Source organism: Canis lupus, chromosome 3 (assembly GCF_048164855.1).
Source record: "Canis lupus baileyi chromosome 3, mCanLup2.hap1, whole genome shotgun sequence".
Classification (NCBI taxonomy): Eukaryota; Metazoa; Chordata; class Mammalia; order Carnivora; family Canidae; genus Canis; species Canis lupus.
In genome coordinates, this window is record NC_132840.1 from 41,144,402 (window position 1) to 41,156,528 (window position 12,127).

The window sequence follows — 12,127 nt, forward strand, 5'->3', positions numbered from 1 at the left end:
GGAGCCTACTTGTTCTCTTCTCCCTCTGCTCCATCTCCCACTCCTCCCTCTCCCTCTCTCTTTCTCAAATGAATGAATAAAATCTTAAAAAAAATAATAAAGTTGAAATGACTGAACTAAATAAATACAGAAATAAAAGTACCAGGAATAGTGTCAGGCACCTGGCTAGTTTCAATAGCTGTTGGTTGAATGAATACTGGAGCTGAGAGACAATGACAGGGCAACAGGCTATGCTTGTTCAATCTCACCATGTTCTGGGCTCAGACATTCCCATGGAATGGAATGGTTATAAGGAGATCATGTGTTCTCATTCCTAAGTCAAGATGAAAAGAAACGTACTGAAAATCTGAGAAAGGATTGAAAAAGCCTTTTTGAGAGTGACTCAGTGGCCTCAAATCCTAGGCAAACCAGCTTGTCTTCTCTGGTAAATAAGCTGTTTTTGATAGCTAGACTCAAATGAAATCATTAAAAGATAATGTGACCCAAATGAAGTTGCCACCCTAACATGAGATGCAAAAATAGACTCTAAATTGGCAACATAGGACCCGGGCCCCCTACTGCTGTCTGCAGAACTACAATAGGGAATATGACCCACAATGCAAATTCCAAGAACCAAGACTACAGAAATGCAAAGAAACAACTTCAGACAAAAGACTGAGAGGCAGCATTTTAATATATAAACAGTCAGGCCAGGCCAGAGCCTTGCTACTCCAAGCACGGTGTGGCCCAAGAACATCAGCATCCCCTGAGAACTGGTTAGAAATGTAGACTCTCAGGTCTTTTCCCCTCTGACCTACTGCGTTCTAACAAGATCTACAGGTGATTGTACGCATATCAAAGTTTGAGAAGCACGGGGCTAGAACATTTTTTTAAGGTGGGTTTTTGCTCTTAAAATGTGCTTTGAGGTCAAACTAAACCATTTAAAGTACTTTTTGCTTATTATTTGTTCCACTCTCTCTACCTCTGAGCAACACCATCACATGTCAGGGTCCTGCTCTGGGACTTTTGAGACTCTCGTGAATCCCAACAGTGTACAGAAGTTTGCTGCGCCGTTTCTGCAGACAGTCTTTATGAGTTACAAACTGGATTGCAAAATCTCTATCAGCTGTTCCTTGTACAACACCTGCAGAAGGTAGGTTGTATAATGATTTCCTTTCTTAAAGATGATGAAACCAGGGCCCACGGAGATTTCGTGACTCACCTAAGAGGCATCAAAGCAAATTGGCAAAGGAGTCAAAATGAGAACTCAAGCTTTTGAGTTTCCAATGCAAGGCTCCCTAAACTTTGATGCCTTTTCTTTTTATATAAAGAGAATTTTTTGCATAAGAGACTTTAAGAACAAATTCATAGATAGGCTTGTGTGAGTTACTGAATAAAAGCCATGTACATGTGGGCCCCTTGGATTATGGAAGTTTAAGAAAGAACTGTCCGGCAGAGAGAGCAGTCAGCCCAGGGGGGCCATTGCCCTGCCCAGCTCCCACACTCCAGCTGCCATCCAGGTTGGCAGGTTCTGCAACCAGGAACCTCAGAGCATCATGGGGGCTCAGAGCTCACTCAAGGGTGCTGAGGGGAAAGAAGCCAGGATTCCCATGAGGCCATACATATGGCTACAGAGGAAATGTGGTGGCTTCTGGATGACAACAACCTATCCCCAAGAGGATGCTCGCTCCCGCTTATTTCTTTCATAGATTCAGAATAGCTGATATAACGACTCTGCCTAAATACACTTGGTGTGCTTTACTGGATTGGATTTCCTGATTAATTCCAATTTCCCTGGCACAAATTGGAGCCACTTAATGACTCAGGAATGACCAAGACTGTGTATCTGGCATTGATGCCAATATGGTCTTCCTACTTTACCTGAATTTTAAGATTTCTCTGTCAGCCCCAGCTAAACAGAGGCCCCAGATGTGGTTTGTTCAGTTTCAGCTGTGTGGTGATTCTCCTAGGGTCCTCTAGAGGATGATTGCCTGGGTGGCTGCTTCAATCCACCTCCCCCCACCCCCCCGCCCAATCCTCTCTAGACATGCATATTCAATGGGACATATTCATGTAACTGATTACAAAACAAAAAGACGGTGCACTTTAAAATTCCACGTAAAAAGTATTGCTTTGCTAATGTGCTCCTGCCTGTGTGCTCGCTACATGGTGCTACAAAGGATAGAGTCATAAGGAATTCAAGGCTGAAGATGTTTGGGATTTTTAGACAACACGGATGCACTCTGCACCTTATACCCTGCTCTGTAGCCTGCGTAGTTTGGGGTTTGGCCTAAGGCAAAAACTACAAAGCGTTCTAATGAGCAGAATTATATAACAGGAATGTATGTGCATATTTGACATCGTTTCTTTTCTTGAAGGGTGGCCCTCTGGCTGTGACCCATGCCCTCTCCAAGGGCTAAGGAGTGCAGAGAAGGAGCCTTTTGTCTCCAGCTGCCAGTTTTTCCTTAGCCCCTAGGGCCCCAGGGACCTGCCCTGCTCTGCGTGGGCCCGCAGAAGCCCTGCGATTTCCACATGGGCGGGTGATTTCAGAACGATGGACAGAGCTGTTCGGCCAGCCTGCAGGGAAGAAAGAAAAAGAGAAACAAATTTTATTCTGTCTGCTTCCAGCCACAGAGAAGGGTGAGTTGGACGTACAGGGCGGGCATGGGGCATCGACGACTATTCCAAGCATCTAGAAACCCTAGGAGAGGTGGAAATTGGAATGGCACGAGGATCATGAAAAATGGGTCGCCTTCCATGGAAACAACATTCACTTCTGGGAAATCTGTACCGATGGAAATAAAGAAGTGTCACATGGTTGGTTGGTTGGTTTTTCCCACATGGTTTTTAATTGTTTTTTAATTGGAAAACAAGAAAAAGAATAACTCTTCCATTTTTCCATTACCCAGACCTTAACGAAAGTTAGCCTTTTGGTATGTTTCCCTCTAGTGTTTTCTCTTGAGCAAATCTGTTGTTGGTTTTTAAAAAGAGGAATGAGGGGGATCCCTGGGGTGGTGCAGCGGTTTGGCGCCTGCCTTTGGCCCAGGGCGCCATCCTGGAGACCCGGGATCGAATCCCACGTCGGGCTCCCGGTGCATGGAGCCTGCTTCTCCCTCTGCCTATGTATCTGCCTCTCTCTCTTTCTGTGTGACTATCATAAATAGATAAAAATTTAAAAAATAAAAATAAAAAGAGGAATGATAGTATATATCAATTGTGAATCTGCTTTTATTTTTCATGTACCATGGCACACTAGAAGATTTTTTCCCTGTTCTTACACAGTTGTCATAACATATAATTTTTCTTATTGGCTGTGTAATATTCCATAACTTACTGAATTTTCTCTTCTCTTGGAGACTTACATTGTTTCCAGGCCTTCATCATCATAGATTTAGTACAGAAAGCACTTCCCCATTTCTAGTTATTTCCTGAGGACTAACTCTTAGAAGTGGGTTTAGGGCACAGAAGGACATGCGCATTTTTACACCTGATGCAGGATACCACCGTGCTTTTTACAGTGCTGCAGCAGTGCAGGGAGCTGCCAGGCCCATGGCCTAAAGAAGCAGTGTTCAGAGGACCTCCCAGCCAACAACACAGGCCATTCTCTACAAAGAGTGAGGGGGAAGGCCAACTCGCTGCAGCAGACACTGTGCCCTGTGATGGCAGCCATGGTCTTTTCAATTTCATTCTCGAATTCTGAAATCCCACAGCTCCAAACCACTTTTTTTTTTTTTTTTTTGGTTACTCATTTGGAGGTGAAAGCCCAATATGAGGCTATCTGTGACCTTTATGTAGCCCAGTTAGTATTTTTATATTCTGCTTCATAAATATTCATGGATTTAATATGCTGGGGGGCACCCAAGTCCCCATTGAATTGTTCTCTGCCCTATTGTGTATAAGTGGAATTACTTCCTAAAATGTGAAAATCCACAGAAGCAGGTGGGAGGTGTTCACACTCAGCTGAAAGCTCTTCAGTCTTCATCAGGATGGAGTCCAGCTGCCATCGGGGCTCCACATGCTTATAAATCACTGTAATGCATGGCAAAGAGCCAAAGAAGCCAGAAGAGGAACAGACTGAGCTCAAGGGAGAGGATGGTATTTGTGTGTGTGTGTGTGTGTGTGTGTGTGTGTGTGTGTGTGTGTGTGTGTTGGGGTTGGGAAAGCAAAGGAAGGAAATGGTGTTTCAGCAGGACCCCAAAGGATATGCATGGGCTTCACAAAACATAAGAGCTTCTTTCCCTGAAAACGCCTCATGATTGTATCTTCCTTTCACCAGCATTTATAAATTGGTGTCTGTGGAGCTATTGATAAATTTCGGTCTCCATGAGGTCAGACGCTAGATCTGGCCTGTGGCTGCCAGCCCAGCAATAACATCCCAGCACCTGGCCCACTGCCTGTCCCTTGGTCGGCACCCAGCAAGCATTGTTGAAAGAGGGAATGCAGGATGATAACAAAGAGGTACTCATTTCAAGTTCATGAAGATTCTGAGCAAAGGAACTAACTCCTAAGGAGTATTCTCCAGGTTGGGCCAGGGTGGAATAAAGCAAAGGTCTTAAGGAGAGGAGCCTTCTAGAAGCAGCCTGCATAGTTTCGATTGAAGAGAGGGGGCTGGGTTTTTGTAGGCCTATCCCCTGGACTCTGGTTTCCATTGCTGCCCTTTGTCAACTCTGAGGCTCGAGGTGAACTCGACGATGTTGTGATTACTATGATTATGGGACAGAGCCATGGACCAGCCCCAGGGGACACATGCACCTTTGAGCAGGGCACATCTGGAGATGACAGCCTGCATCTGTGGGCTTCTAACCTGCAGACCTGGAGAGTAGGGGGCCCCATTCCATTCAGAAAGTGTGGCCAGAGAGACCACTCGGGAAAGGTATATCCCTCAAATGCCTCTGCCAGAGCCCTGGGAACAAGGTGATGGTGTGCAGCTCCAGTGGGAAACCCACCTGGCAAGTCGTGGCTGGGGAACACTGAAGGCCTGAAGAAGTGGGAAGGGCTCAGGTAGGCAGCACACACACGTGTGTGTGTGTGTGTGTGTGTGTGTGTGTGTGTGGTAGTGGGGTTGTCTTTCAATGACCAATGTGCAAGGTATAGTCTCTGCCTTAGGAAGCTTTCAATGTGATGGGTACTTTGGAGGCCTTCAAAGTGTGAGCCCCAGAACCCAGTCTTCATCACCTCCTCTTCCTCGTCTCTCAGGCAGCCCCCAAGAGGCTGGGTGACCAGCTTCTCAGATTACCTTCTAAGCCTAGAGAAAGTGCCTTGCTGATGGTTCTGGGGGTTCCACATTTACATCAACCTTTAAGTACTGGTAGGTTGAGAAAAACCGAGTTTAGGACATGAATTCTCTCTGAGTTTTCCAAAGAAATTATCAGGTCATTCAAACCTGCATCTGAGTCTCCATAGGCAAGGTGCACACTGGAATGATATGGTGACCAGGGTTAAGGCTGGAGGAACAGGACTTGGTGCTTGGTAAGGCCTGTCAGCAGTTCATTGTCCCTGTGACATGTTCCACCCAAGTTCCCTTTGGGAAACTGGGGTGTGAATCCTGAGTCAGCCCCAACCCAAGCAGGCAGCAGGTGAGTGGGCCACAATTGGGGTGGCCTGCTGCTGACACCCTGGGCGCCCCTGTGGTGCTGGGCGTCCCCTGATCCCCTGTCTGCTATGATGGGCTTCCGCCACCATGTAGGTAGCTGTCCTGTTCCTCCCTCCTGGGATTCCAGCCCTGCCCTGGGTCTCAGCCCTGGTCTAGCCCTTCCCAGTGCTGACTGAGACAGTGGTCTAATCCTGCCTGGCCTTCAGCACTCACCCAGGCCGGGGTTCCTCAGTTTATGAATGTATTGGGCCAGATTGCCTATAATTCTTTATTGCAGGATGGTTAGCAGCAGCCCTGCCTCCCCTCCACAAAGGCTAAGAGTGGTTAGGTGACCTGTCTGAACCACAGTTACTAAACCCAGTTTCCAACTCACGAGTGTTTCAAGTCCATGCTTCTAGCAATTGCTCCATTTGTCCAGCTGACAACAGAGCCCTGTAGCTCCTGAAAACAGTCATGCACTATCTCTTACCTGCTACAGACCTGGACAGAGGTATCCAGGAAATGCTCTCAGACTCACTACCTGGGTATCCCAGCTAATAAGTGATTTCTAAAGTTCACACCCCCTGTCCCCCAGGCCTGCCCTTTCAGGCTTTCTCAGGGCAACAGTCACTCCTAGGAGGACTCTGGGCCTGTTCCAGAAAAGCAGCAGGGAGGCGGGGGGGGGGGGGGGGGCTGCCTCTTTCTGCCCCAGGGCAACCCTGTAGGGAGTTCAGGAACACAGATCCTTTGTCTGACCATATGTTTGGAACAGGAGGTTCTTATTTCCAGCAACCCACCACTATTCCCACATGCATTTCCAGAGGGTCTGTGCTCTTATCTCAGAAATGGATTTGGGCAGAGTTGGGGCTCAAGGAAACTGAAGACAGTGGTCCAGGGTGCGTGCTGCCTGGTTGTGGTGAGAGACCCACACATCAGTGCTGCCTGAAGCAATGATGGGACAATCTTAGGTGGTTCAGATGTGGCCCAGTGAGAAGGTCTTTCCTTGGGCAGGGAAGGGACTCTTTCTCTCTCCAGGTCTTTTTTCCCTTCAGACTATGGATGTTAAGAAAGTGTAGAGAAGTCTGGAGTGCCAACTAATGTTAAGGACCCTGAAGTCAGGCCTGGGCTTGAATCCTTGCTCCAAGAACCAGCGGCTTGTGACCTTATGGTAGCTATGTAAACTCCCCAGGCTTCCGTTTCCTTATGTAAAAATGGGGATGGAAGTGTCTCCATCACTAGATTATCGAGAGGATTAGTGAACTAATGCATGGAAAGGGCCTGGCTCCTGAGAGTACTCTAAAGAGCCTGATGGAGCTGGCTTGCACCAGCTGTGTGATTTAGGGTGTGTTACATAATTATTCAGTGACTGTTACCTTAAAGCAAATGGGTGGCATCAACAGAGACAACCGCATGAAGTTGTTGTGGGGCTGTAATGACATGATCCGCAGTCAATGCTCAGTACAGTGCCTAGCACTGAGCAAGCACTGGGTACATGCCGGCCACCATCATGACTGTCATCACCGTAACCATCATCACCATCATCCTCGTCATCATCATCACCATCAGCTGACAAAGAGGCTTACTTAAGAAGCACGCGTCTGGAAATGCAACTTTGAGCAGGCTGGCTTGATGAAATGGGCCATCCCGTAAAGTGGGTCATGGACAGAATGTGGAAATAGTTTGTACTCGGTTCCCTCATGGATGAAGGAGTCCCCATGGGCAGCAGAGCTTCCTTGTCCAAGCTGCTGCTCCAAAGCCCACATGCAGTTATTGCTGTGACCAGAGGCGGTTCAGGGCCAAGGCCAGGCCTGGGTGCATTCCCTTCAGAATGGTATGAAAGGTTAGGGCTTGGAGTTTTCCAGCCCCAGGTCTCCTGGCATTTACCATGGAACATGTCATTTAAATCCCACAACAGCTTTATGAGGTCACTTCTGTCGCTTGAATTCTGCTGGCTGGCCAGCCACTTTTCAAGAAGGGAAGTGAAACACCTACTTGTTAATGGCCTGCAAGTCTCACCTTGTCAGTCAGGCTGCTGTCGCAGGCCGGGTGTGCCAGGAGCAGCCGCACCATGTCGGCGTTGCCATGGCGACAGGCCAGCATGAGGGCCGACGATCCCTCGTGGTCCTGCACGTTGACATCTGCCTGGCAGCTCAGCAGCGCCTGGACCATGTCCTCCCTGTCGTGGCTGACTCCCAGCATCAGCGCAGTCTGGCCTCCCTGCCGCACAGAGCACAGGGGCGTGGTGAGCATCCCCTCTCCAGCCTGGGCAGACTGGGGCAAAGACTTTTCCAGAAAATGACGTTGATCTGAATCTCCTTCTGCTGCTGGGGTTGGATGCATCCTTCTCTACCCAGCAAACTTCTGCCCTTCCCAAACGCTAGTCAAATGCCACACATCCTCTCTCAAGCCCGCTGCTAACCCCTCAGGCACGTGATCGGTAACACAGAGCTTACCACTTGGTATTGCAACCTGTCGAGCTCTCTCTCTCTTTCTTTAAGGATTTTATTTATTTATTTATGAGAGACACAGAGAGAGGCAGAGACACAGGCAGAGGGAGAAGCAGCCTCCAGGCAGGGAGCCCGACGTGGGACTTGATCCCAGATCCCCAGGATCACGCCCTGGGCCGAAGGCGGCACTAAATCACTGAGCCACCTGGGCTGCCCAATCTCTCTCTCTTTCTTATGGACTGTGAAAGTTTTGATGGCAGGGACTGTCTTTTTCATTTCATCTCTGTCTCCCAGTGCCTGGCACTGAGTACATGCTGGTAAATGTGGAATGAGAGAGAGTAAACAAAAGATTGAATGCTTCTGCACCATGGCTTCCAACTGTCTGCCCAGCCTAACTAACTTCCCCCAGGAAGCCTTGGTCTGCTCAGAACACTCCTGGTGTTTTCAGTTTAGTGATATCCAGAACTTTCTTTGTCTTGACAAGATCTCTGCTTGCATGGTCCTATGGTCATTTCTAATCCATAGCCATTGAAATTTTTTTCTAAGTTATTTAATTAATTAATTAAATTTACTTATTTAAGATAGAGCATGCATGAGTGAGGGGAGGGGCAACCGGAGAGGGAGAAGCAGACTCCTCACTGAACGGGGACCCCCACACGAGGCTTGATCCCAGGACTCTGGGATCACACATGACATGAGTGAAAGACAGATGCTTAACCAACTGAGCCACCCAGGCGCCCCCGACATTTAAAAAAAATTTTATTTTATTTAAGTAAGGTCTACTCCGAGCTTGGGACTCAAATTTACAAACCTGAGACCAAGAGTCTCATACTCTTCAGACTGAGCCAGCCAGGTGCCCCACCATTGACCATTTTTGCCATGCCAGTAGTCATTAGCACATGTGGCAATGGCTTGGGGTCAGAAAGGGAGTCCAAGCCCTGGTTCTGCTGTTCTCCTAGTGTGTGACTCTGGTCATGTCACTTGTATTCCTCGAATCTTGGTTTTTCTCTTTTCTTAAAAATTATTATAAAAATGATCTGGCCCATGCACCTCACAGGACTTTTGTGGGAATCAAGTGAAATAAAGGATGTAAATATAAAAGTATGTGGTAACCATTTTTCTGATTATAAATTGGCCATTACTTCTCATAGATTTTCCTTTTATATACATGGCTCTCTTACACAGCTTGATTAGATTTTGCCCTCCTGGTTCTCCTGGGTTCCAGGCAGCTCAGGGTTTTTTTTAAGGCTGTGAGAATGAGGCAACAACTCTGTTTTCTGTCCTTTCAGCTCCCATGTGGCTCTGAGCACCGTGTCTTACATGTAAAAAGTGCTGAGGACATGGTTGCTGATGTGTTTGTTCACTGATTAAGGGCCAATCTGCAGTCACTGATGGATTATGCTTCCCTGCCCAGAATGCTGGGGCTTAGAAAAAAGAAAGGGAGTTTGCAATCAGGAAAATCCTGGCTGTGCTGCTTATTATCTATGTGAATCTGGACAAATTAACCTCTCGATGACTTTTCCTGATCTGGGAAAATGGGGATGCTTAGCAATGTTACCTGCCTTCTGGGGTTGCTGTGAGACTCCAGTGCTGTGCATGCGTTAGCCCTAATTGCTATGAGCACGAGAGATCATGTATGACAAATACTCGGTATGTGGGAATGTATTCTTAGGTGTCCTGGTTCTCTATTTCTCTGGAACCTAGACAGATCTTTCCAGAGAAGCCTGTTTGCCTTTTGGATTGCTTTTATTCAGCCCTGAAATAATGGTTCTTCCTCTACTGGACTAACCAGACCATGAGAGTTCAATTGAGACCCCACTTTCCAAGTGGTATTAAAGCCAGATGACCTATGTTCATCTGCCCCTCTGTCTGACTTCCCCTGTCTTCCTCACCTCCCTCCTGGTGCAATTCAATACAGTCTAATTCAATGCTATTTACAGAGTGCTGCATGCCAGGTGCTGTGCTGATCCTGGAGATACAAAAAGAAATAAACTGCTTAGCCTGGGAGACTCCCAGCCTCCCAACTCAATCTTATTTACCTGATACCTACTGCTCTCCTCTTATGTAAAAGCCCTGGGGGTAGATGAAGGTTGCAGAGGCAGCTATGAATTCCCACCGCCTCCTTTAGCAACCTCAACCTTACCTTCCTAGAACATCAGTTTGTCTTTTATTAAAAAAAAAAAAAAGTCACAGGAATGGGGCGCCTGGGTGGCTTAGTCCGTTAAGCATCCAACTCTTGATTTCAGCTCAGGTCATGATCTCAGGGTTGTGAGACCAAGCCCTGCATCAGGCTCTGCACTGAGCGTGGAGCCTGCTTGAGATTCTTTCCCTCTCCTTCTGCTGCATGAGGGGTGGGCATATTGAAAAAAAAGGCAGGGGCACTGAAAGGCACTAATTTTGATTTTGGTGAGCATCCTTTCTTGCAAGAGGGCCAATTTAGAAAAAAAATTAACATTTAAAATGAAAACAGCTTTATTAAATCTGATGGTGTAGGAGCTCTAGGTGAAAATACTTTGAAAAACAGAAGTGATCTACAAACGTCTGTTTCCTGCCATCAATAAGATTGCCATTAGATGAAGTGTGCAGGGCAGCCCTGGTGGCTCAGGGGTTTAGCACCACCTTTAGCCCAGGGTGTGATCCTGGAATCCTGGGATCGAGTCCCACATCGGGCTCCCTGCATGAAGCCTGCTTCTCCCTCTGCCTATGTCTCTGCCTCTCTCTCTCTCTCTCTCTATGTCGCTCATGCATAAATAAATAAAATCTTAAAAAAAAAAAAAGATGAAGTGTGCAAAGTGACTGAGTAGGCTATCTGTGGTCACTTTGTGGGGGGTGGACAGGGGAGTAAAATATATTGTTGGGAGCCCCTTTTTTGGGTCTCAGAGTGAGTGAATGAGTGAGGCACTATCTGCCTTGTTCTAGATGGACTTTTAAAAAAAATTATGTATTTATTTATTTATTTTTAAAATTTTATTTATTTATTCATGAGAGACAGAGAGAGAGACAGAGACACAGGCAGAGGGAGAAGCAGGCTCCATGCAGGGAGCCTGATGTGCGACTTGATCCTGGGATTCCAGGATTGTGCCCTGGGCCGAGGGCAGGCACTAAACCGCTGAGCCACCCAGGCATCCCTAAAAATTTATTTAGATGCAATTAATTCACATACAGCATATTATTAGTTTCAGAAGTAGAGGTCAGTGATTCATCAGTCTTATATAATACCCAGTGCTCATTATATCACGTGCCCTTTTTAATGTCCATCACCCAGTTACCCTATCCCCTCCCCCTCCCCCTCCAGCGACCCTCAGTTTGTTTCCTATGAAGAAGAGTCTCTTTTGGTTTGTCTCCCTCTCTGATTTCATCTTGTTTTATTTTCCCTCCCTTCCCCTATGCTCCTCTGTTTAGTTTCTTAAATTCTACACGAGTGAAATCCTACGATACTTTAGATAGTTTTTTTAAAGATGCTTGTACAGTGAACAGCCTTGGAAGAGAAACAGAGATAGTGTCTTCTTCCAAACAGAGGGCAGATATATCCAGTATAAAAGATTCAGGTTCCCTGTGCCCTGGGTTCCTCTCCAGTAATATAATCCACTTTGTGCACAGGGATCTGACCCTCCTCACACTGCCCTATGGGAATTAGGAATTGGGGCTCAGGGAACTGGTGTAAATATCAACGCTGTGGCTCCTCTTCTTGCTGTGAATAATGTACTATCCTTTGTCTCTGGGACAGGAGTTTCATGTCTTGTACAGCATCCATGAATGACACTAGTATATTCTAATTTGTTAGCATTAAGGTAGAGTACAATCTCAGGCCCTTCACATTTCTTGACAGGCTATATCTCTCATCACTCTAGGGGGGAAAGGAGAGTTGCATGCACTCTCTTGTTCTCATATTGGTCAAAGATGGGTATGTGGTCTTTTGAGGAGTTCCCTCTGTTCCATATGGAGCCTTCTCTAACTCAAAGCCCTACTGGCTAAGCACCATACCCCTACTCTGTGCTGTCACGTAGGGGGGCCCAGAAGCTGAGCAGAGACATGCCAACCCTCTGAACTGTTTTCTAATTCATGATTGAGGTGGGTCACCTGCAGGGACTTCCTTCACAACCACTAGCAAATGCTTTTCAGCCTTTCC

The 12,127-nt window shown here is 46.9% G+C and overlaps 1 protein-coding gene across 7 annotated transcripts in view; it reads right to left on the reverse strand.

The window, feature by feature from the left end:
- Positions 1 to 655: 655 nt before the first annotated feature.
- KANK4 (KN motif and ankyrin repeat domains 4) overlaps positions 656 to 12,127 on the reverse strand; it is a 67,984-nt gene continuing 56,512 nt past the window's right edge. For all 7 annotated transcript variants that reach the window (XM_072820514.1, XM_072820516.1, XM_072820518.1 and 4 more), the window contains 2 exons: positions 7,568 to 7,768; positions 656 to 2,556 (listed from right to left, as the gene is read on the reverse strand). In XM_072820514.1, coding sequence (XP_072676615.1) covers positions 2,452 to 2,556; positions 7,568 to 7,768 — 306 coding nt within the window. In that variant the 3' untranslated portion in view covers positions 656 to 2,451. The remainder of the gene's footprint in view (positions 2,557 to 7,567; positions 7,769 to 12,127) is intronic.